This window comes from Bombina bombina, chromosome 3 (assembly GCF_027579735.1).
Source record: "Bombina bombina isolate aBomBom1 chromosome 3, aBomBom1.pri, whole genome shotgun sequence".
NCBI lineage: Eukaryota > Metazoa > Chordata > Amphibia > Anura > Bombinatoridae > Bombina > Bombina bombina.
In genome coordinates, this window is record NC_069501.1 from 235667278 (window position 1) to 235693972 (window position 26695).

General features: G+C 36.6%; 1 protein-coding gene across 1 annotated transcript in view; it reads right to left on the reverse strand.

Moving 5' to 3' along the window:
• Nucleotides 1-449: 449 nt before the first annotated feature.
• The window catches only part of SARM1 (sterile alpha and TIR motif containing 1), a 59268-nt gene continuing 33022 nt past the window's right edge, over nucleotides 450-26695 (reverse strand). The window contains exons 3-9 of the mRNA XM_053705230.1: nucleotides 7522-7734; nucleotides 7335-7426; nucleotides 4753-4988; nucleotides 3826-3928; nucleotides 2524-2713; nucleotides 1499-1620; nucleotides 450-579 (exon numbers count right to left, since the gene is read on the reverse strand). Coding sequence (XP_053561205.1) covers nucleotides 450-579; nucleotides 1499-1620; nucleotides 2524-2713; nucleotides 3826-3928; nucleotides 4753-4988; nucleotides 7335-7426; nucleotides 7522-7734 — 1086 coding nt within the window. The remainder of the gene's footprint in view (nucleotides 580-1498; nucleotides 1621-2523; nucleotides 2714-3825; nucleotides 3929-4752; nucleotides 4989-7334; nucleotides 7427-7521; nucleotides 7735-26695) is intronic.

A 26695-nucleotide genomic window follows, 5' to 3' on the forward strand; every position in this document is an offset into this window, starting at 1 on the left:
CCAGATACTATATGCACAATTTGAGAGTTATGGCTTACAACAGACGTACAGCATATTATGTCATAACTAGTAGTAAGCCAATAAAAACAAAACAAATATTGCAGAAGTCTTGCAATGCAGATCAGATTTGAAAAAAAAAATTGTAAACATTTGTACTGTGTGGTTCAAGTAGGTTCTGGATTCCATTCTTGCCATTTACATTTACTGAATATTTTATGTTAATCGCTGGATTTTGAGATCTTATTCCTACTGTTGATCAAAAAGGCTGAACTTTCCTTTCTGGTAAGAACTGAAGTTATCTACCAGAGTAATAAAGGAAAGGCAAAGAAAAGCAAAGTGCCTGAGTTGTCTGGGGGAGAAGGAACTTTAAGGGTTTGCACAAGAAATAGAAAGTGAATTAGAAGTTCCTGCAGGGATTATTTTCTCTAGGTCACTTCAAGGATCTTGTTTTAGCCTTGACCTAAGGGGGATGTCCCATCAAGGCTGTTCTCCGATCCAGCTGAAGAATCTCTTGAGGAGCGGCCTTGTAAGAAGCGGATAATCTTTTCAACAGTGGCATCTTGGTATTCATGGGACCACCTTGTAATAGAAAGGGAAACAAAACATTTAGATACCAACGGCATTATTTGTTTGTATAGCTGAGAAAAGGATTCTGCTGTCCCTCAAAATATTTTAATAACAAATCCACATTTTATTTTTTAAATTAATGTTCATGAACAATCAAATAAATAATAACAGTGACATTGGCTGTTATGAGGCACTGAACACCAGGGTATATACTAACAAGGGGTTGATTTATCAACCTGTCAATGGGGCCGAATGTATCTGTTTCTGCGAGAGCCTTCAGGCTCACCGGAAACAGGAGTTAAGAAGCAGCGCCCTTTTAAGACCGCTGCTCCTTAACTCTTCCGCCACCTCTGAGGCGGCGGACAGCAATCATCCCGATCAGATATGATCGGGATGATTGACACCCCCTGCTAGCGGGGAAAAATAAAAGATGAATCTATAAATCGGAATTGACACTAACTACAAGAATAAATAGTACTTTGGATGGACAAGGATACTAAGAATAAAAATGCTACCAATCTAAACAGAGACTGACTGTAAGAAAGGATACTAACAATCAGAACAGACTGGAAGACACACAAGGCAGATATAAGAAGTAAGGAAATTGACTAAAGAGGCATTGGGTTAGAAATCTGAAGATGAAAAGGCTCATGGATCCAAGGTAAATAACTAAAATAGTTCCATATCAGCTATAAAAAGTTTAAAGGGACAGTAAACATCTTTTAAAGGGATAGAAAGGTCAAAATGTAAATGTGCCTGGGTGCATTTCAGTTTAAATGATAAGCATTTTTGCAATGTACTTCCATTAGCAAAAATGCTTCTACTAAAAGTTATTACTGTTTTTCAGTGGCATACGGACATATCCTGTGAAGAACCTTGCATTGTGGATTACTATTGCTGGTAATATGTAAGTGTATATAAATATACTCACTTTATACCATTAAACTTTAGCACTGCTCTCATATCGTCTGGAAGGCTCAAGGGATCAGGCCAATCGAAAGAATCCGTAACTGGAACAATGTTTTTACTGCAGCTTAGTGCTGTGGCAATCTCCTATAGGGAAAAATATGGCTTCTTTTATATGTCGACAAATTAAGACTTAGTAGACTGAAAAATGGAACAACCACCAAGAGAAATGCACAGTACTTTGTGTGCGGCTGTGGTTGACATCTAACCCAGCACTGGGAGGGGATGTAATAAGGGGATTGATTTTGAAAAAGCAAACTCCTAAATGAGGCAAATGTTTTGATTAATTAATGGGACATGAACCCAAAATGTTACTTTTGTGATTCAGATAGAGCAGTATTTCCCAAACGCAGTTCTCACGTACCCCCAACAGGCCTGGTTTTCATTAAAGCTGAACTAGCGCACAGTGAAATGATCAACTGATGGGTGAGAGCAGGTTAGTAACCATGGTGTCTGATCAGCTGATTACTTCACCTGTGCACTAGTTCAGCTATAATGAAAACCAGGCTTGTTGGATCGCACGTGAGGACTGTGAGCACTACTGGGAGTTAGCTGAACACATCAGGTGAGCCAATGACAAAAGGCATATATGTGCAGCCACCAATCAGCAGCTAGTTCCCAATAGTGCATTGCTGCTTCTGAGCCTACCTAGGTTGTTTAAAATTGTATGCTCTATCTGAACCATGAAAGAAAAATTGCAAGGTTCATGTGCCTTTAATGTTTGTGTCTTAAATTATCAGTGTTTTTTTTAAAAAAGGCCTAACTAATAAATTCTAAGCACCTACAAAGTAGATAAAAAAAACTTAGCATTATTTGGCCAAATTTGTATTGTTATTTTACAGCTGTTATGTGTGTTAGGTTATATTTCTAGTGTCAGACATGCTCTAAAGCCATTGGCTTCTAAAGATGGCTCCAACACATTGCATGCAATGTATTCCCTCTCTCCATGGCAGACAAAGGATTGTAACACTAAACCATATACTTTCTTACCTTGTGCACCCAATCCTTGCATTCGTTGTCACCCATACACTTGTCTAAAGATCCAGCAGAAAGAACCAAGACAAAGTTCCTGGCGCTGATCACGCTCTGAATCAATTTATCTTCAAACTTTCCTGCCTCTAACTTCTCCACATCGATAAAAGCACTGAAGCCATGGAGATACAGATGTACCTTCAGGAGGCTGCAGAAATATTTGAATATGAAGTAAAGCTAAGTATTAAATAAATCACCTTACCCAATCCTTATGAAGCTCATCATAAGTTCCCTCAAGCAAGATTTTCTTTGAAACTGACACCTACTGTATTTTGTGGCTATACTACTATTTAGGAGTCAAGTCAAGGGTTATCATTATTTCTTTAAAAGCTATTCCTCTGACTCAACCCTTTTAATGGTTATTTAACTGTTTCCTTCTAATGCATTTAATTTTTGGTTTTATCATTTTCATATATGGGCTGTGGCTACCCTGATTCATTTGCTACATTCTATATTCCCTTAGACTAGCCATGTTTTCCTTTAACATCCTAAGTTCTCAAGTCTCACGATCCTTCACTCTCTTCTGAATACTATAGAATGCAGAATCCATTGGGGGGATTTTTTGTCTTTGTTTTGTTTTCTTCAGTTCTGAGTATGAAGAAAAGAAGATGTTCATCTATACAGCATTACCAGGGATAGCATGGATATCACACTATATAAAGTGGTTTGTTGGTAACTTTAGTTGGAAAACTAACTGATAAATACATACAAAATACTACTACTACTTCACATCTTTTAATGTTTTGAGGTAAATCTCTCACAAAGAAGCAAGAAAGATCATGAGAATTGAGGACTGATATGAATAAATAACTGGTTACCACCCTAGGAGTAGCCTCCTTTTTGCTATGCTTGAACCTCACTGATAAGGCCTACAGTAGGCTGAACATGGTTGTCTGAGATTGCCATGTTCCTTGTTCAGAGTTGGATTGCCTGGTATTTTGGGCTGTACCATCCCAGTTTGCTGGATCAGGCTGATATACTTCAGGAAAGTTCTCCTCTGTGAAAGGCAAAATTGGGCTAAAAAAGGCTGTTTCTAGATGGTGTCTTGCTATAGAACAAGCTACCGAATCATTGTTCATTCCTGGTTGAGCTCTACTCTAGTGTGAAGTTATTAAAAACCTGTTTGAAAACCTATTTTTTAATGAACTCAGATGATACCAAATTAGAAAATGGCTTATTGCACCAAATTAATCTATGTGAAGGGCAGGTTGGAAAAACAAACAAACATATCCCTTGGTTTCACTGGGGCCCATTACACACCTGGCAAGTTGTGATCCAGTGCTTCTTCTGTAGCTGATAAACACATCAGGGCCCTCAGCACTGGATTTCCCTGCACTGCATGGCAGAGGTGAGTGCAGCATCTCTATAGCAAACAGAGAGAGTCATTAGACAATTAAATATGATAGTATAAAAAAAACATTACAACATATACACACATGTTTTATGATTGATTGATTGATTGATAGGGCTTAGTTGGAGCAAACTAGACTAGAGGGACATATAAATGCTCAGATGGCATCCCCTTTTTAAATGAGGGCTTTGAAATCCCAGTAATTCAATCAGAGTGGGAAATAGGGGTTCTGTAACAAGCACTCATAGAAAAATTCATTAATGGCAAGGGGGTCAGGTGATTATTGTTGTATTGCTATTTCTGATCACATGGGGGCCCATTTAAGAAGCTCTGTATCTGCCCCAATGCCTCTGTTTCCGCACGAGCCTTCAGGCTCACTGGAAACAGGAGTTAAGAAGAAGTGGTTTTAAGACTGCTGCTCCTTAACTTGTACAGTGGCGTACAGCAATCAGCCCGATCACATACGATCGGGTTGATTGACACCCCCTGCTATCGGCCGTGGCATTGCACAAGCAGTTCACAAGAACTCCTGGTGCAATGATAAATGCCGACAGCGTACGCTGTCAGCATTTATCCATTTGCGGCAGACATGATCGATACAGCAGATCATGTCCGTCCACACAATGGTAAATCTACCCCATGGTGTGGAGCTTGGGACTAAAAAAAATCAGTACATCATAGCCCTAACCTTAGATCTAACCCTATCCGTTACTCCTACCCAAGACCATAAAATGCTACCAAATAAAGGATACACATATCACTGTCCCTACCAGACAAGCACAGTTTTGTTTCAGGTTATGCCCATACATATTACAGTGTTTTGGTACATATGTTACCTCTTGCTGCGGACAGGATGCGGACACGATGGAACCCTGTAGAAATGTGACAATCCTCTTCTAATTGCTGCTCAGTCACATGATGCAAGAAGTTGCGATCAATGCCACAGGTCACCAGGTTATAAGTGTATTGCCTAAATCTTGGTTCCACACTGCCCAGCCAGTCTGCCAGATTGCTGCGGTCACAGTTTGAGTAGTTGGCAAATGTCTTCAACTCTACTAGATCCCGTGTAAATCTGCAAAGTGTATATATCAGGAGAATTTAACCATTCAATTTAGCACATAAAATAATTAAAAAAGTAATGTTCACAGGCACTAAATAAAACTGCTCTAATATTAGTTAATTTCTGTATATGACTAGTGTGCGCAGCCACGCTAAACATTGTTCATATTACAAGCGCAACACATAACAGCTCTAAAATAAAAAAAAATAGCTAAACTTGACAAATTAAGTATAGTTTTAGGGCTAGAATAAAAGTATAACTAAACACATGTAAAGCATATTAAAATAAAGGATTACTTAAAATAGCATTTTTCTTAAAGGGCCATAATACCCAAATGTTTAAACACTTGAAAGTGATGCAGCATAGCTGTAAAAAGCTGACTAGAAAATATCTCCTGAACATCTCTATGTAAAAAAGAAAGATATTTTACCTCAAAAGTTCCTCAGTAGCCACCTCCCATTGTAAAGGATTTCTAAGCAGCATTTTAGTGTGTCTGTCCTGGGACAGCTGAAAGGATGAGCCTCGTGAACTCTCATATTATTTCACCAATCAGGTAAAGGAAGTTTACTATGAAATCTCATGAGAGTTAAGTCAAATCTCATGAGATCACAGTAAGAGTTCATGACCTCAGCACTGCTGATGCTGATTGGCTGTTGTTCATTTCTTCATTTTTTTTTTTTTTTTACCTACAGCTGGGAGCAGGTGAAGTATAACTTTTTACACAGAACTTACTCTGCTGAGCTGAGGAAATTGTGAGGTAAAATATCTTCCTTTTTTACATAGAGATGCTCAGGTGATATTTTCCTGTCAGCTTTTTATAGTTATACTGCATCAGTTTCAAGTGATTTAGCATATGAGTATTATGTCCCTTTAATTCTGAAGAAAATGCTACTTTTATTTTTTACATTTATATATATAACATACTGTATATCCATATTGTTTTTTACTTTCAACTTGTAATATGAGCACAATAGGAGCACTATTAATTTAACTTTAATATTAATTTTGATATATATATTTGGTAAACTAAATAAATACTCATCTGAGTCATGGTGGAGATAAAAGCATGAGATTAAAATTTCAATAAAACTAAGAGTCATAGGGGTCGAAGTTTAAGAAGCAACATATGCTGCTGTTTCCGCGCGATCCTTCATGCTCGCCGGAAACCTAAGTTAAGACCGCTGCTCCTTAACTAGTCCGCTACCTCTGAGGTGATGGACAGCAATCATCCTGATCGGATACGATTGGGATGATTGACACCCCCTGTTAGCGGCTGCGAATAGCATTAGCTTGTGTAATGATTAATGCTGACAGCGTATGCCCGCATATTAATAAATCAACCCCTTAGAATTATGTATAGAAAATTAGCAAATCTAGGCAAGCAAACAGCGGTACTTGCCTAGATTTGCTAATTCTCTACACAATAATTATATGGCTATAAACGAAATTGTACAAATTGCTTTCTGTGAGCATTTTAGATAGTAGAATGTTTTACATTTCAATATTTTTTTGTGTTTTACTTCATAACTCTACTAAACAGCACAGCAATTGATATTATTTTTATAGAAATTGCCTTCATTTATTTAAAGATAAACAATTACATATTAATAATATTTATTTAATGTCTTAAACATCACTAAATTTTACAGTGGTATTTGAATTGCACTCATGCTAATAGTGATACGAGCACAATGAGCACGCTAATATTGCTCCCTGCGCTGTCCATTAAAACTATAGGACATCCACTTGTAATACCATATTGTGCATTAATATTTGTGAAAGGTTGTGCAATAGATAACACCCTGCACTATTGATTGCACTCCACTTGTAATCTACAATAAATGCTTTACATATTTAATTGCAAGTGGATGTGCGCCAATACCCCCTGTTTTATGTAACTATTTGGCCTCATTGGCTGCATTTCCAAAGATGTATTTAAACTATTTTTGTAAGGTGTGCTAAACCACATTTTGTGGATTTGTATTAAAAAAAGGGAGACTGCCCATTGGTTAAAGCACCCCACCCATGCTCAGGTGTTCTCATGACAGTGTATTGGAGTTGTATATAAAGTCAGGGAGTCTCATTATATTATAAAGAAAAAACAGGAATGATTCAGCCAATAAAGGCAAAGTATTGTATTGTAAGGACCAGTCAACATTGGAACACCTTGTAAATATATATATATATATATATATACTGTATATATATATATATATATATATATATATATATATATAAAAATATAATTTCTATGACCTTTTTATTACAGTGTGTGTATATTTTCCTAAGAATTTAAATGCAGGTAGGTGGTAGGTTTTGGTTTATGGATGCCAGGGATATACATATCAATGTTCTCACCTCTTTCTGGAGATACTAGAGGTTATTCCCAAGTCATCTCTTAATTCCACCTCAGTCAGTCTGAGCAGTAGATCACCATCAATTTGCTGCTCCTGTTTGATTGATGCAAATAAGACAGAATAATTAAAAAATATATATACAAAGATATTAAAAATAAAAATAATATACATATAAATTGACAGCATACCATAAATGTATCAGAGTATTTATTAAAGCCAATCTGCTGCAGCCAGTTCTGCACCTCTAGTGGTTTCCAGTTTGGAACAGAACGAGCAATGCGACGTGGGACATCTTCTCCCATTAACTGCAGGGCCTTCTTGGCCAGAGTAGAGACTGAGCCATCTTTTGAGTAACAAACTATTCTCTTTAGACTTTGTGTAGCTCCAATTTCATTAAACACCTGTGAACAAGACATAATTATGACAATGCTGTATTACAGAAACATGAGGACATAACCTAGTTTACAATAGTGGTCATGCAGGTAGGTTTGTATAACAAGTGCTACGCTGTCCATCTTCAGCAACAGCAAACACAGTTAATACCAACAAGGGCCAAATAATTTTATGCCAGACTGATGAACATGTTTAGATGTTTAATATTGCTAAGTATCAAACCTGTAGTGTGTCTGATACATCAATGGCTTTGATATCTAAGCAAAAAAAATGAGATGGTGAGGCAAGACTAATAAAAATCTAAAAAAAGTTAATGTCTCTTTCTACTGCCAGTAAATTAAAATGTATCAGAAATAATAACAAGTTATTGACCAGCGCAGAAGATTAACCTGTCAGGGTATCTGTGAATATCCAAAATACAAAGTCCTTAATCCAGCACACAGCAACCCATTGCACGCCACTCCAGAGTTCCACTCCAGGCTCTGAACAATCAATAGAAAATCCAAACAGAGTAGCAGCAAACCAAATAGTGTTTATTGTTTAACACAACAACAAATGCAGCAACGTTTCGGTATTACTACCTTAGTCATGCTAAAGTGCATACTAACTTTGATTCTATTTATACCTATCCACCACTAGGTGGCGCTAAAGGTTCAAATTTATATTAACCCTAAATTTACCACAATACAAGTTTCTTCAAACTTAGGTTAACATTTTTCACTTAATATATACAATCAGTCATAGAATCCTAAAAAATGATCAAAATACAAAATACAGATTTATACAGAAGGCAATTTATAAGAACACAGACATATCCAAATCTCTATTTAACCCTTTAGGCTCCATTGTATCTAGTTTCCAAATCCAGAAACATTCTCGTTGTTTCAATAGGAGCTCCCTATCTCCTAACCTACGTGGAATTAATACTTTTTCAATTATTTGGAACCTCAGCTGTCCTATTGAGTGTCCCTTCTCAATAAAATGGTGGGCTACAGGGGCTTTAATATTTTTAGTTCGAATATTACTTTTATGCTCTATTATCCTGTCCTTAATAATCCTAGTTGTTTTGCCAATGTAACTCCGCCCACATGGACATTTAATTAAATAAATTACAAAGGTTGACTTGCATGTATGATATCCTTTAATTTTAAATGCCTTCCCTGTAATTGGATGGAGGAAATTTGGACCTTTAATCATGATTAAAGGTCCAAACCCTATCATGGGATTAATTGATACTGGATCTCAGGCAACTATTTTATCCCCCACAAACCCAAACTAAAGGGATTTGATGGTTCACTAATAGGTGTTGGGGGTGACTCTTTCAAAGTCTACAGTACTGCATGGTTAAAGCTAAAACTGGGGAACAGGGTGATAAGACACCCCATCATTATAGTGGATCTGCCAACTGATCGTTTAATAATTAATAGTGATCTCCTGAAGCGATTAAGCACCATAATTGATTGCATAAATAATGTAATTTGGTCACAAGTAAAAATACCTATTAATTATGAGCGGTCCGGCATATCTTGCACCAGACATAACTGTCACGGGGTGGAAGAGAAGCCAGATGCTGTGGAGATTAATTTCAGGAATAACTCTGTACCTGAAATCACTATCCTAAGTGACTCTGATGGTAATATTTTAAAAATTTCGCCTGGAAAGATAGCCAATATTTCCTTAGATGGCAATTTATTAACCATATCTCTCCACAAGGGGGACCCTAAATCCCCTAAAGTGGGAGATCACTCAATTCCTCTCAGAAATTGAGAAAATTAAAGATAATCTATTTATCCCTATGCAAGTGCATGACCTTGGATAAACCAAGTATGCCAAATTGAAATTAAAACAGGAAGCTAGCTACATAAGCAAAGGCTTATTAGTGCAGATCGCTGAACCGAAAGTGATTAAATATCTTTCTCCCCAAGATCTCTTGGTCTATTACTTGGATGACAAATCTGAAAGTTATAACATCACAGCTAAATGTTTATTATCTATACCCCATAGGTAATAAATCAGCGAAGCACCTGTTTTTAGTTTTAAATGATCCCCAAAATCAAATATACATTGGCAATGATCTCTTACATAGCTATGCCATACAAATAGATTTGATTAACCTTTGCCTCTGGAGCAGGTTAAAGGGGGACCCTGAAGTATTTCAGGATGAAAATGCAGCCCTGAAATCAAACCAGCAAATGCCATATGCTGTGAATATGCAGGTGTCTAACGATGTTGTAATCCCTGCTGGGGCTGATAAATTCCTCTTATCCTTACAGGTAAAAAGAGGTCAGAAATTAAAAACTTCTGAGACACTAATTTGCCTCTCCCATAGAATGCAAAATCTGGGTATAACAATGACCCATACTCATATGGTAAATATTGGAACTATTCCAATACATGTTATTGTACATAACATGACCCCACAGGATATCACCTTGTCCAAGGGAACTACCATAGGATATGCTCTATAATCCAGTTACTATACTTTTGGATTCCAGAATAATGTAATTGGGCTAATACCTGAAGGATACTTAACTGAAGAACAATTAATAGAACAATCCTTTGCATCTATGCCAGAGGGACTATTTACAATTCAGTCTATTTATCCCTTCAGCTCAGAGGAAGTCGTCTGTAAAATTGAAGAAGCCTCCCTAGTATTTGATCAGCCGATCAAAGAGCAAGAATACCCCAAAACCCAGAATCATGGAGGCAATGTCAATTATAATCAAGGGGATGTCATCTCTAGGTTGGAAGAAGCCTATGAGATAGGACAGCCTGAAATCTTTCCAGGATGTCAGCAAATAGTCAAAGAGCAAATTTCCTTAGCTAATGGCTGTTCCAGTGATGATGAATGCCGACAGCTACGAGAACTCCTGATGGAGTACAAGAATATTTTTGCTAGGGATTCTTATAACTGTGGGACTACAGACTTGCACATTGCAAGAATCCAAACAGATCCTAATGCAGCACCTGTATTTGTTAATAGAAAATGACTTCCTTTAGTCTCATGATTCTCTTGCAAAAATCATAAGGAACTTGGAAGAAAGAGGTATCATCAGACAGGTGCATAGCTCTTCTTAAGCCCAATGGACAATGGCGTTTGTGTGCTGACTTAAGACAGCTAAACAATCGAGTGTACATGTCTGGCTGGCTTGTGCCATACATTGACCAGTGCCTAGCACAGATGCAGGGATCCAAAATATTCACTGCTATTGATTGTGCACAGGGATATTGGAACATAAAGGTACATGAGGAGGACCAGTATAAGCTTGCATTCTCGTTCCAAAAGGTCCAGTATGCATTCCAAAGACTCCCATTTGGATACATAAATTCAGGACATGAATTTGCTGTATTCATGCATAAGGCTATGACTGATGCACTGGAAAGGGGGACCTTATCTTATGTGGATGATGTTTTGATCAAAAGCAAAGACTTTGAAAAACACATCACAGAACTTAAACACGTCCTCAGCCAACTTAAAAGGGCAGGTGTTAAATTATCCCTACAAAATGCTCAATGGTGCGCACTTGTGTAAACTTCTTAGGACATGAAGTTACTTCTGAAGGGTTAAATCCTCAGAAGAAAAAGGTAGAAGCTATAATAAATTCTAAGAACCCAACTAACTTAAAGGAATTGAGATCATTCCTAGGTATGGCAAACTATTCTGGCAAATTTATTAATGATTATGCAGAATTTGCTAAACCACTGCTACTTCTTCTAAAGAAGGATGTGAAATGGCACTGGAGTGAGACTCAAGAGACAGCCATCAGAGAGCTGAAGAGAAAACTCACTCAAGCACCTTGCTTAGCGTACCCTGAAGGGGGTAAACCTTTCTACTTAGAGACAAGTTACACAGATATAAGCATGAGTGCTGTTTTATACCAAAAGCATTATAATTTAAGCAAAGTAATTGCTTATGGGAGCAAAACTTTATCCCCAGTAGAAATAAAATTTAGTGATTGTGAAAAAGCCCTCTTATCTACTGTATGGGCTCTACAAAATTTCCACAGCTATATACAGGATGAGAAAATTATTGTAGAAACGGCCCCCCCAGCCTTTGCTATATCTGCAACGTGAGAAGATGGGAACTTGTCCAATAGCCGCATAACAGCTTGGACTCTTTCCTTACAAGGCTGGCCTTTAGAAATTCACTACAAACAAAATAAAAAGAATCCAGTTGCACAGGGGCTTGCTGAGCTCCATGACTGTACTGCTAAGGATCATGGGGAAGAGTTATTAGAAGATAATTTCCTGGAGGAACAATTGTTTTCGCCATATAAAATATACAATGAGGACCATTGTCAAACATTTCCTTGGGTATATGTTGATGGATGTTCTTACCATGCCACTATTGATAATGAGTGCAGATTAGTCGCTGGCATTGGTATAACTTGGGCGAATGGATTCCCAAATATTTCTGTAGGTTTCCACATTAGACCAAGATCCAATAAAATTGCAGAGCTCACTGCTGTTCTAAAAACCATTGAAATGGTTATTGAACAAGATATTCACAAATTTGTGATCATTACTGACTCAAATTATGTGCATGACAGTTTTGTTGAATACCTGCCAACTTGGAAAAGAAATGGCATGCAGAAAACTAACAACAAACAAGTCAAACATGGCAAGTTGTTCTGCGAAATTGATAATCTAGTGGTATCCAATGGGTTAACGATACACTGGAAAAAGACTAAGGGTCATTCCAGGATTCTAGGTCCTGATAAGGAAGGCAATGATCTTGCGGATTCATTAGCCAAACAAGGAGCCATAACTGGAGAACTCCTTTATATTGACTACTTAATGGGTGCAATTCAGGTAGAAGCCATTACCAGAAACCAGGCTAAACAACAAAGTGAGCCTAACCTGGTGCAATAGAGTCAGGATTCTCCTAGTGAGGACATGATCACTAGTCAAAAAGAACACCCTATTATAGGTATCTTCTATAACACATAGAAGATCCTGAAAACCACCCCATCTCAAAAGAGGACGGTATTGGTAAGGAAGATCTTAGAATCTTAATGAAATCCAAATCACAATTCAAGTTACAGGATGGTTTGTTAATTAGAACCTCCAAAACTGGCATCCAACAATGGGTGGTATCTACAAAGTTCAGAGGTCTCATGCTTCAACATGCCCATGATGCTCCTACATCTGGCCATCATGGTGCCAAATTAACATATGAAATATTGCGTGACTACACCTTTTGGCCGTGCATGTTGAAGGATGTTCAAACCTACTGTCGAGGTTGTTTAATCTGTCCACAATTCCAACCCACTGCGCCAATGCATAGAGCGTCATTGCAGAAAAGGGGGATGGTAATTTTATGGTCAGATATCCAAATTGATTTTATTGGTCCAGTAACTAGGTCATCTAGAGGTAACAGATACATGTTGACAGTCACATGCCTATTCACTAAATGGGTAGAGTGCATCAGTGCAGCTAACAATAGTGCTGAAACATGCGCAGCATTGCTCATCAACCACGTTTTTTTCATATTTGGTTTACCCCAGTGAATCACATCTGATCGGGGGACCCATTTCACTAGGGAAGTGATGACCAAGATGTGGAAAATACTATGGGTTAAAAGAAAGCTCCATATTGCATATAGAGCTGCCTCTAGTGGTGGTGTAGAGCGTTACAACCAGTCCATTGTGAAAATCCTCAAAAAGTTTTTGAGTGAAACAGGTAAAGACTGGGATGTAAAATGACCTCTAGTCCTAATGGCATTAAGAGCAACTCCAAATAGTGCTACTAAGATGTGACCTTTTGAATTGATGACTGGTAGAAGAATGGTTCTACCTCAGCATCTACTGTACGGTACATCAGACCAGAACTTGATAAATGCAGCTAATACACATCAATATGTGGAGAACCTAAGGAAGCACCTGCAATATGCCTTTGCATTTGCTCAAAGTAACATAGAGAAGGCTGCAACTGCCGCTAAAACCTATTATGATCTTAAAACTTCCAAAAAGGAATATGAAATAAATGATAAAGTTTATCTTTATAACTTTGAAAGAGATCAGGTTAAGGAGAAGAAATTTCTTTCATCATGGAAGGGTCCTTTTGTCATTACTGACAAAATATCTCCAGTTGCCTATAAAATTAGGATACCTAAAAATGATACCTTTATGGATAAATATGTCCATATTAACCAGTTAAGAGCGTACCATCCTAGATGCCAACTACAAATCATAGAGGGAGAATGAAGTGTCATATCCCCAAATGCACTAAAGAAATATTGCAGTTTAAAGATGCCTAGCTAGCGAGCATGAGGGCTTAAAAATAATGGACTCTCTTCATAATAAGACTGTCGATGATGCATACTGTCAATACACTCACCAAGTACCACTGACTTTAAGCCAATTCAAATACATGTGTCCTACATATATTGAAATTGGAAGGGGGAATAATGTCAGGGTATCTGTGAATGTCAGTAGATAATACATATATATATGTATTATCTATATAATAAGATAAAATAAATATGCAATCTATCAGATATTGGGTTTGAGCATGCTTCATACTATTGCTGGATACATCCTGTGTGGTGCAGATCTGGGGTCAGAAATTGGATGCCTGGCTGATTACACATCAGAATTCACTCCAAACCCCTCTCCTCACTCACTAATACTACTAAATTACCCCTTTGTTCAATACATTTGCTCAGATAAAATCTATGACTTAAATAATTGCCCTAATAAAAATCCAGATAGATGATGACCCCATGCAGGAAATACAGTCGCTCGGTCTAGAGCTAATCCTTTTGAAGCCTATGTGTATGCGGGGAAAAAACGGTTTACAGAAAAAAAAATTACCATTCACACTTCTGTGCAAATTGGTACATACTGAGCTACATAAACATCCTTTCCAGACCTTATGGCAACTTAGATCTTAATAGCAGAATGTGTACTAAGGAAGTCTTTTAAAATATATGTCTTTTTGAAAGCATAAGAATCTGGAGTATTTAAAATTTAAACAAATTATCTATATAGTTTTCAAATATTTAATATGTGCCTCAGACTGTCCAAATAAGTTGTATAAATGTGTATTTCTGTATCTGAGAGAAAATGCCTAGCAGTGACATATTAGATAAGTATTAGAATAAGCTAAATTTAATAAGTAGCTATATCGCCAATTTTTTAACCAATTTGTTTCAAAATAACCTATTCTTATATTTTTCAGACATCTAATAATTGCATATGTAATTGGTGCTGTAAATTATACCATATGTTTTTATATACCTTTAAAGTATACATATGTGGTGTTTTAAGTTTATATCCATAGTCCTGTGTAAATTAGAACCAGTCATATTTAGTGCTAAGCAATTAATTTGCTAGACAGGATTTTGCACTCCAGATGTATAAGTCAGTTATTATTGTGAACTCTTTCAGAACTGTACATAAATTGGTTATTGTGGTTAAATCTCTGGTAGTTATTAATTAAGCATTGTTAAGCTAATAGTCCATATTCTGATATTGGAGTGAACTAAGCTGGATAATTATAGACTGTTCTGGTATCCTCATTTGGGGTATTTTAATGTGATTCATTGTGAGTAAGGTTAATTTTAAAGATATATTTTTATGATCTGTTGTATAGAATAATGTAACGGAATAAGCATGCATAATTGATTCATAATCTAGTTTCTACATAAATATAATTCAAAGTGTCTATAAGGATAACTAGTCTAGAATTAAGGAATAAGTATTAATTTTAATAAATATAGTTACGTATATACATTTTATTTTTTGGCAACTGCTAAAATATTAATAAATAATTTTGTAACCTGGTATATACCAACAAACCATGCAAGCAATCAAAATACAGAGGTTGCCCCAAAAGGCCTCAGAAAGGAAATAGTTTAAGAATTATCTATCTTGAGAGATAATTTTTATAAAGATATTTTGGAGAATATACAAGAAAGAGTAAAAAATGGTAATATAGATATAAATGTAGAAACCATGTCTGATCTCTTAGCAGAACTGGAAAAATACCTTAGATTAGAAATGATATTTAAAATAGAATGTTCTTTCTTTGACATCTGTATAAAAGAAAAAACAGTACCTAGAGGTTTGAGGCTTAAAAAGGAGTGTGCCTTTAAACATGATGATGAAATTTTTATGATTATATGGAGGGAGATTTTAGAAGAGGCATCAATAAAATGAATGTCTCTTATTTAAAAAAAATATAGACAAGAATTATTAAAAGAGATCACCCAAAAAATGTATGACTTAGAGGTTAAATTACACCCATATAAAGAAGGGGGATGAATTTAAAGAAAAATAAAAAATTATGAAATTAGAGTTAAAAAATAATAAAGTTGCAATAATCAAAAATAAAGTTAAAAAAATCAAAGAGAGATAGAGAAGATTATGAGTCTTTCACCAACAGTCCCAACAAAGAGTTATGTATAACGCACACTTTGGAGATACAATAAAATTCAGGAAGACAAGGCCAATCAATCACAAACATATATTCAAAATAGTAATAACTATAATCAAATGGTTAAACCCCATTATCAAAATGGGAGGTGGTATAATGCATATAGACATAATTATAATAATCATATTAATGAAAACCAAAATAGAGAAGGATTCAATAGATCTGGAGATAGGGGATCTTTCAATGATGAATATCATAACTCTAAGCCATATCATTATAAAGACAAGGGTGATTGGAGATTAAGAAATGAAAAAGAATGGCCCAGACAGGCAGGTGTAGGAAACAGAACTCCAAATATAAATAAGAACACTCAGTATGCCCATGGAGCTAACAGTAAGGGAAATAGACAAGTTTATTCACCTTATAGGATACCTATGAGAAATAGGTTCCAACCATTTGAAAATAAAGAAAATAAACCATATTGTAATAGACAGGAAGAACCTATAAAGAAGCATGAATTATGTCCAAGTACAAGTAATACAGGAGAACACTTCCATAATCATAATTTTTTAGAGTTAGACCAAAAGACAGGAGACCGAAGTTTACCGCTCCCACAGAGAAACCCAAGAAAAAGATGGGCCTCAAGAGATGAGGAAGGAGAGGACAGGGGATACAGAAACCCAAAAAAACCAACGGTTCTAAATAAAAAAAGTAGTATTTTTAATCTAAGTGACATCAAACTAACAGAAAAACAAATAGAAGTGTTAGACAAGGGACTATCATTTGCCCCCTCAGAAAATAAATAAGTTTAATGCATATGTTGATGCACATAAGTTCATGAAAAATCTCACTGTCAAAAAATGTTTTTTAAAGAAACCTTGTGAGAGAGTAGTTCTCAATATTAAAACAAATGATGAAAAGGGTTTTGTACATTCAAACCTGAGACAAAAATCTAAGTTCTATCCAAAACATATTAAAGGGGGTGCATTAGAAATATTTGAAAAATTAATAACCACCGACATACAAAAATTAGATGTGGAAAAATCCAATAGAAATAAGAGCTGGAATATTTCAAAAGCATAGTTATCTCAGATAAGAGAATTAGAAGATAATAAAAATGGGATCATCAAACCCGCAGATAAAGGTGGGGGATTGTTGTAATGAACAAACAAGACTATGTAGAGATGGCTAATATATTGTTGAATGACAAGACCACATATAGAATCTTCAACAGAAAAGTTCTCTAGAGAATTGAGAGAGCTTGTATGGAAAGCAAAAGATATAGGCATTTTAAGTGAAAAAGAGAGCCTTTATCTTGCTTAGAGCAATCCAAAAATTCCATTTCTATATTGTTTATCCAAAATTCACAAATCTGTAAATAAACCACCTGGTAGACCAATAGTGTCTGGGATAAAGGCATAGTGATGGTATAGAGGCAGTGAATTTTTATTTACAAGAAGATAATTCTTTGAGGTGTGAACAAAAAAACTTTATTTTAGACAGTATTAAATATATTCTAACCAACAACTATTTTAGTTTTGAAAATAAATTTTATGTACAAGAATGTGGAACGGCCATGGGGACCAGATTTGCCCCAAGTTATGCAAATGCATTTATGGGTTTATGGGAGCATATCTTGGGGCAAGTCTGGTCCCCTAGAAAAGGTACATAGATGATATTTTGATCATCTGGAAGGGTACCAGGGAAGAACTATCTTGGGTTTTTTCTAGAATTAATAATATTATCAAAAATTTAAATTTTACTTATGAGATTAGTAATGAAAAGACTCATTTTTTAGACTTAGAGATATTTATAAAGGAAGGAAAGATATGCACAAAAACCCTTTTTAAGCAGGTAGATGCCAATAGCTATATACATGCCACCAGTTGTCACTTAGACAAATGGAAATTGAATATTCCAAAAAATCAATTTATGCGTATCAGAAGAAATTGTAATGCAATCAGTGATTTCATGGCCCAGTCAAAAGTATTAGAAGGCAAATTTATTGAAAGGGGCTATGATACAGAGCTGGTAAAGAGAGCTAAACGTGAGGCATTAGAATTAGATAGGGAAAAGCTATTTATACCTAAGAATAAAAAAGAATCCCTGAAAGATAAAAGTGAAATATTTGTTCCTTTTATCACACAATATAATCAAAACAAATATGAGTTAGAAAAAATCTTTAAAAGACATTGGTACATTCTAAAATCTGATGAAGTGCTAGGACCACATCTTCCTAATCATCCGCAAATTTTATATAGGAAATGTAAGAATTTAAAAACTATCGGCTAGATTACGATTTTTGCGTTATGAGGGGTGCGGTGCTAACTTGCACGTTATTGTCACCGCTCACTTACCTACAGCGCTGATATTACAGGTTTTCATAAACCCAATATTAACAAACAAAAAGTGAGCATAGATCAAAATTGTGCTCCATACCGCAGTCCAATACCAGCGCTGCTTAAATCAGCGGTGAGCTGGTTGTACGTGCTTGTGCACGATTTCCCCATAGACATCAATGTGGTGGGTTTTACTGTTGGGGGGTTGTTTGTATTTTTTTTACAGACTTGTAATACCGGCGCTGTGGAAGTCCCATTGAAAAAAGACTTTACGAATATTGCGTAAGTTAACTTGCGTTAAGGCCAAAAAAGTGTGCGGTGCCCCTAAACCTGCAAGACTCGTAATAGCAGCAGTAGTGAAAAAGCAACGTTATGAGGCTTAACGCTGCTTTTTCACTCATACCGCAAAACTCGTAATCTAGCCATATATTGGCTCCAACAGATATTAGTAAAAATAATAAGGGCATGTTTAATAAAGAAAAAACCCTATGGGGAAAAGAGTTATTGGGATTTTAACCATGTTAAATCTTGTAAATATGCTTCCAAAAAGACGTCCTTTCGTTCTAACGTAACAGGCAAAGAATTTAAAATAAATGACATATATAGATGCTCCGACTCCAATTTTGTCTATTTAATAGAATGCTTATGTGGCAAACAGTACATTGGAGAGTCAGAAAGGCCTCTGAAGGATAGAATTCATGAACATCTAAATTCAATAGAAAATATAGATTTAGAGAGAAATTTAGATATACCCATACCAAAACATTTTAATACGTGCAATAAAGGAAATCTTAAAAATTTTAGTTATACAATAATAGATAAAGTTAAACCAAATTGGAGAGGAGCAAGTGTTAGGAAAGAACTGTTAAAAAGATAGGCTAAATGAATTTTTTAGCTAAATACGCTGTTACCTAAAGGTTTAAATTTAGATTTTGATTTGGGGTGTTTCTTGGACTCTTAATTTAATTTAGATTTTTATATAAATTTGGGCTTTTCTATTACAGCCTATGTCCCATTTCCATTTCAGAAATTCCTTCATTAAAATTCTCTATCATTTTAATGTTAGTATTAATCAAATAATATTCTTCCATTTTGAAATATAGGTTTTTTAATATAGATTTTTTTAATATAGATTTTTATTATAAGATGGATTGTTTAGTATGTTGTTTATTTTTGTTGAGAAATATGTACATAAATAAAGTACCAAGTAAATATGATATGTTGAGAGGAACATACAATGCTAATGGCACACATACATAATCGTAATATGTTCGCTTTAAAAGATATCAATTGAACAAGCATATTTATTTAATCTTTAGTTTGCATATCTATTTATTTTTTAGTTTGCATAACTTATAGTATTTGCAAAGCATAGAGATTCGTCCTATGTTCCTTTAAACATTGAGTATCCCTTTAATCACACAAGGTTTTAAGGCGCTCACTGAATAGGTAATCTGAGCTTGAAAAAGAAATTTGAAACGCGTTGCTCAGAATCAATCTGCTTCCGTATTGAAGCACACCTGCTGTAATCAGCTCGCTTTCAGCGTGGTAACGGCTAGAGTAAGCCTAAATCTTAGGTCTGTATTTGTACTCAGAACGATCGGACCTTAAGACAAATTTACAGCCGACGAGTCTGTAATATTTGCAGTGTGGCTCTCAGATGGCTTAGAAGGTCAGAAGTTGTTATATTCTTAATTTGGTGAAGGACTACTGCCACAGGATGTTTATTTAGCCGGACACCATTATCCCATATGTGAGTACGGATATACTCTTATTTTGCTCTGCTGTGATAATACACTAAGGAGGTCTTCTTTCCTATTAACAGAACCAGGTCGTGGTCTCTGAGGGAATTTAGTCCACTAAAGAGCCTTCTGAATTGGGATATTTTAATCTGTCAGAATGGCCAGTTTTTGCCTATGAACTATTTCTCAGGATCGAGTTCAGTGCATATTGTGTGTTTTGTTTTTCTGTAATAAGTGTTGTAAGAATTGTATCAATTGATATTTTATTGTTGTTGAATGTTTTAATATTGCTAAATGTTTTAGAAAGTTATATATGTGATTAAATTGTTACCTTTTTAACCTATATTGGAAGATATATTAATTTACCTGACCCTAATATTTTAATAATATTTTAATGCTTTACTAGTGAACTACCCTGCCCTATAAGATTTTTTTACACCTTCCACCTTAAGCATTTATTTGCACAATTATTTTATTTTTTTATTAAGAGGAAATTAAAGTGCCATAAAACATTTTTGAGTTATGTGCATATTGTAAAAGTTTCAACTGATGTAAAACAGTGTGTGTAAAAAAAGTTTAAAAAAAAGCTTATAAGTATTTTAATAAAATTTCCAAAAATCTGTAGAATTACTTACACTAGTGTTGCCTAGTGTAGCCTGCTCCACCCTCTTATCAGTGTCCTACTCCAAACCTTGTGGTATCATATAACAAATTGTGCATGTGAGGATAATTACTTATGCAAGTAAGGGGGGTGAGGAGAGACAGCAGGTACTGCCATGGTATGTTGCCAAGAGGCTTGCTCGTTTCCATAGGGATAATGTCACATGCTTTGTGAAAGCTTCAGCATTATACTGTGCACTGCTTTAGTCAGATGTCATGTGACTCTGCCCCCTACCATGCACAAGCTATGGCCTGGATAGCATCGTCCATATACGGAAATACCCAGGAGGGAGCTTGCTGCAAACAAAACTATGCCTGAATTAAAAGGGTTAATGGGGGTTAAAACAAAAACTGTTTTGTAGGTAAGCTTTGGCTGTATTATTTATTTAGAAACTTATGTTATTTCATACTGTTTTATGTCCATTTAATCATAGATATATTATAGAATCCACAGTTATCATCAATTATATCATCTTCTTCTTTTCCTGCCCCGACCAATCTATCTGTCACTACAACTCCAATCTTAAATGGGTCCCTAGCATGGAAATCACACACTAATCATCTGACATGCTACCTACGCAGATGTTCCTGCACTGCTAAGCAACATTGGAGAAAATATTGGTGTTCAGATAACTTTCTTCATTACAAGTTCATCTTGAACTTTTATTATTCCGAGTCTCTTAGCAGGATTACTTCTCTACTCTTATCGCTACTCTTTCTTCAAACCCAAAATGTCTGTTCTCCACTTTCAATACCCTTCTCCACCCACCCCCAACTCCTACTACCACTTCTCCCTCAGCTCCAGATTTTGCCATCCACTACATCAGCAAAATTGATTATCTGAAACAAAATCATCTCTCAACATACTATTAGGGGCCTATCTATCAAGCTCCGAAAGGAGCTTGACGGCCCGTGTTTCTGGCGATTCTTCAGACTCGCCAGAAACAGCAGTTATGAAGCAGCGGTCACAAAGACCGCTGCTCCATAACCCTGTCCGCCTGCTCAGAGCAGTACGATCGGGTTGATTGACAGCTCCCTGCTGGCGGCCCATTGGCCGTGAGTCTGCAGGGGGCGGCGTTGCACCAGCAGCTCTTGTGAGCTGCTGGTGCAATGTTAAATTCAGCGATGTCTTGCGGACCTGATCTTCCTTGCCTCTTAGTCTCCAACTACCTCAATTCTTTGCAAATGTCCAAAACCCACAAACCGAAAGTTCAGCCCCTGTTACAGAAGAAGAAGTTTCTGCCCTTATATCTTCTTCTCACCTTACTACATGTCCCCTCAATCCCATCCCTTTGCAACTACTCCCCATCCCTCTCTCTTACTCTTACTTCAATTCTAACACATATTTTCAATCTCTCCCTCAGCACTGGTTTATTTCCCTCATCCCTTAAACATGCACTAATCACACCTATCCTCAAATCTTCTCTTGATCCAACCTCCCCATCCAACTACTACCCTATTTCCCTACTCCCTCTTGCCTCAATACTTCTGGAAAGGCTAGTATATCACATTTCCTCACATTAAACCCCCTCCTTGATCCACTGCAATCTGGATTTCACACCCCCACAACACAGAGACAGCAGTCATTAAGGTTACTAATTACCTACTTACAGCAAAATAGAAAGGCCACTTCTCTCTGTTAATCCTTCTCAGTCTGTCTGCAGCCTTTTATATTACTGACAACCCTCTCTTGCTCCCAGCCCCCCTTCCTTGCTAACTTGTGTCACTCACTGTCTTTTAATAATTGATACTGAATGTCCTCTAATTACTTTAAGATAAATCTCTCCAAAACTGAGCCCCTTATTTTCCCACCTTCTTAGAATATCTATACCCCACTACTTTATATTGCTGTTGATAATAACATTATTACCCCAACCCAATATCTTGGGGTCACACTTTATTTCACTCCTCACATCCAGTCTTTGGCCAATTCCTGCTGTTTCCACCATAAAAACGCTATAGCTGCTGTTTATCTCCTTTATAATCCATAATGAATGCCTCTGTCAGGCTGATCTTTCTTACACGTCTCTCCTCATTTGCTGCACCTCTCTGCCAACCCCTTCACTGGCTTCCTCTACCCTTCAGAATTAAACACAAGCTCATGAGTCTGACATTCAAGGCCCTCAATAACACTGCTCCCCCCTATATCTCACACTTTGTTTTCAGATACTCTCCCTACCATTCCCTTTGCTCTGCTCATGACTCCTTCTCTCCTCCTCTCTTGTTACCTCCTCCTGTCTACAGGATTTTCCCAGAATGGCCCCTATTCTATGGAACTCTCTGTCTTGCTCCACAAGACTCTCCCCTAGTTTTTAAAGTTTGAAGCACTTTTTAAAGACTCTACTGCTAACCTTTTCTTAAATCAGTTCCTCTCCTCCTTTTGTCATACTCCTGAACCCCCTTGGCATGTAAGTTATTTTGTAGATCACCTTCATGAGAGCTAATTTACAACAGTGCAACTCTTGGCAGAGCCCTCTACCCACTTGTCTTCTGTAAATGCTACATTGCATATTATACCTATGTTATAGCCAGTGCTTTTTTTTGTAAAAGAAAAGGTGCCGGTAATCAAAAAAAAGGTGCTGGTACTCATTGATTTTTGATTGATATTTTCTGCTTAGTAACTTTGAGTAAAGCAAAGGGACAAGATTATTTACATTCACCTAGATTACGAGTTTTGAGCGCTATAGAGAAATTAGCGAACACAACAAAATTTACGTTATTTAATTTCCTATAGCGCTGCCATTACAAGTTTTCAAACATATGCCTTTTGCGTGTGATATGGTTGTGTTGAGCTCCATACCGCACACAATCAGGGCGCTGCTGAGACGTGCTCATGCACGATTTCCCCATAGACATCAATAGGGAGAGCCAACAAAAAAAAAAACTAACACCAAAAGTTCCGTAACGCAGCCCCATTGATGTCTATGGGGCAATAAAAATACTGTTTAAACCTAACACCCTAACATAAACCCTACATCTAAACACCCCTAATCTGCTGCCCCCAACATCGCTGACGCCTGCCTACAGTTATTAACCCCTAATCTGCCGTTCCCTCTATTCCACAAAGCCTGCTGGAGGGAGGGCATTAATAGCGTGTTCTTGCTAGACTTGTGCTATTATGTCCTGAAAAAACCCTTAACGACCAGTGACATACAGGGTACATTGTGGTCATTAAGGGGTTAACCCCTAAACCTAACCCTAACGTAACCCTAACCCTAACGCAACCATAAACCTAACCCTAACACCCCCTAACGTTAACATAATAAAAATATAGCTAAATTAAAGTTACAATTAATAACTAAATAAACCTATTAACCCCTAAAACCGCCAGCCCCCCACATCGCAACAAGCTAAATTAAACTATATTAACCCCTAAACCTAACCCTAACCCTAAACCTAACCCTCCTTACTTTAACATAATTAAATTAGATCTAAATTTATCTTACAATTATTAACTAAATAATTCCTATTTAAAACTAAATACTTACCTGTGAAATAAAGCCTAAGCTAGCTACAATATAACTAATAGTTACATTGTATCTAGCTAAGGTTTTATTTTTATTTCACATGTAAGTTTGTATTTATTTTAACTAGGTAGACTAGTTAGTAAATAGTTATTAACTATTTACTAACTACCTAGTTAAAATAAATACAAACTTACCTGTGAAATAAAACCTAACCTTACACTAAAGCCTACCATTACAAAAAAACAAAACCTACCATTACAAAAAATAAAAAAAACTATCATTACAAAAAAAAACATAATTTATGTAAGAACTTACCTGATAAATTCATTTCTTTCATATTAGCAAGAGTCCATGAGCTAGTGACGTATGGGATACACATTCCTACCAGGAGGGGCAAAGTTTCCCAAACCTCAAAATGCCTACAAATACACCCCTCACCACACCCACAATTCAGTTTAACGAATAGCCAAGAAGTGGGGTGATAAAAAAGTGCGAAAGCATATAAAATAAGGAATTGGAATAATTGTGCTTTATACAAAAATCATAACCACCACAAAAAAAGGGCGGGCCTCATGGACTCTTGCTAATATGAAAGAAATGAATTTATCAGGTAAGTTCTTACATAAATTATGTTTTCTTTCATGTAATTAGCAAGAGTCCATGAGCTAGTGATGTATGGGATAATGATTACCCAAGATGTGGATCTTTCCACACAAGAGTCACTAGAGAGGGAAGGGATAAAATAAAGACAGCCAATTCCTGCTGAAAATAATCCACACCCAAAATAAAGTTTAATGAAAAACATAAGCAGAAGATTCAGACTGAAACCGCTGCCTGAAGTACTTTTCTACCAAAAACTGCTTCAGAAGAAGAAAATACATCAAAATGGTAGAATTTAGTAAAAGTATGCAAAGAGGACCAAGTTGCTGCTTTGCAAATCTGATCAACCGAAGCTTCATTCCTAAACGCCCAGGAAGTAGAAACTGACCTGGTAGAATGAGCTGTAATCCTCTGAGGCGGAGTTTTACCCGACTCAACATAGGCAAGATGAATTAAAGATTTCAACCAAGATGCCAAAGAAATAGCAGAAGCTTTCTGGCCTTTTCTAGAACCGGAAAAGATAACAAATAGACTAGAAGTCTTTCGGAAAGATTTAGTAGCTTCAACATAATATTTCAAAGCTCTAACAACATCCAAAGAATGCAATGATTTCGCCTTAGAATTCTTAGGATTAGGACATAATGAAGGAACCACAATTTCTCTACTAATGTTGTTGGAATTCACAACTTTAGGTAAAAATTCAAAAGAAGTTCGCAACACCGCCTTATCCTGATGAAAAATCAGAAAAGGAGACTCACAAGAAAGAGCAGATAATTCAGAAACTCTTCTGGCAGAAGAGATGGCCAAAAGGAACAAAACTTTCCAAGAAAGTAATTTAATGTCCAATGAATGCATAGGTTCAAAAGGAGGAGCTTGAAGAGCTCCCAGAACCAAATTCAAACTCCAAGGAGGAGAAATAGACTTAATGACAGGTTTTATACGAACCAAAGCTTGTACAAAACAATGAATATCAGGAAGAATAGCAATCTTTCTGTGGAAAAGAACAGAAAGAGCAGAGATTTGTCCTTTCAAGGAACTTGCAGACAAACCCTTATCTAAACCATCCTGAAAAAACTGTAAAATTCTCGGTATTCTAAAAGAATGCCAAGAAAAATGATGAGAAAGACACCAAGAAATATAAGTCTTCCAGACTCTATAATATATCTCTCTAGATACAGATTTACGAGCCTGTAACATAGTATTAATCACAGAGTCAGAGAAACCTCTTTGACCAAGAATCAAGCGTTCAATCTCCATACCTTTAAATTTAAGGATTTCAGATCCTGATGGAAAAAAGGACCTTGTGACAGAAGGTCTGGTCTTAACGGAAGAGTCCACGGTTGGCAAGAGGCCATCCGGACAAGATCCGCATACCAAAACCTGTGAGGCCATGCCGGAGCTACCAGCAGAACAAACGAGCATTCCTTCAGAATCTTGGAGATTACTCTTGGAAGAAGAACTAGAGGCGGAAAGATATAGGCAGGATGATACTTCCAAGGAAGTGATAATGCATCCACTGCCTCCGCCTGAGGATCCCGGGATCTGGACAGATATCTGGGAAGATTCTTGTTTAGATGAGACGCCATCAGATCTATTTCTGGAAGTTCCCACCTTTGAACAATCTGAAGAAATACCTCTGGGTGAAGAGACCATTCGCCCGGATGCAACGTTTGGCGACTGAGATAATCCGCTTCCCAATTGTCTACACCTGGGATATGAACCTGCAGAGATTAGACAGGAGCTGGATTCCGCCCAAACCAAAATTCGAGATACTTCTTTCAT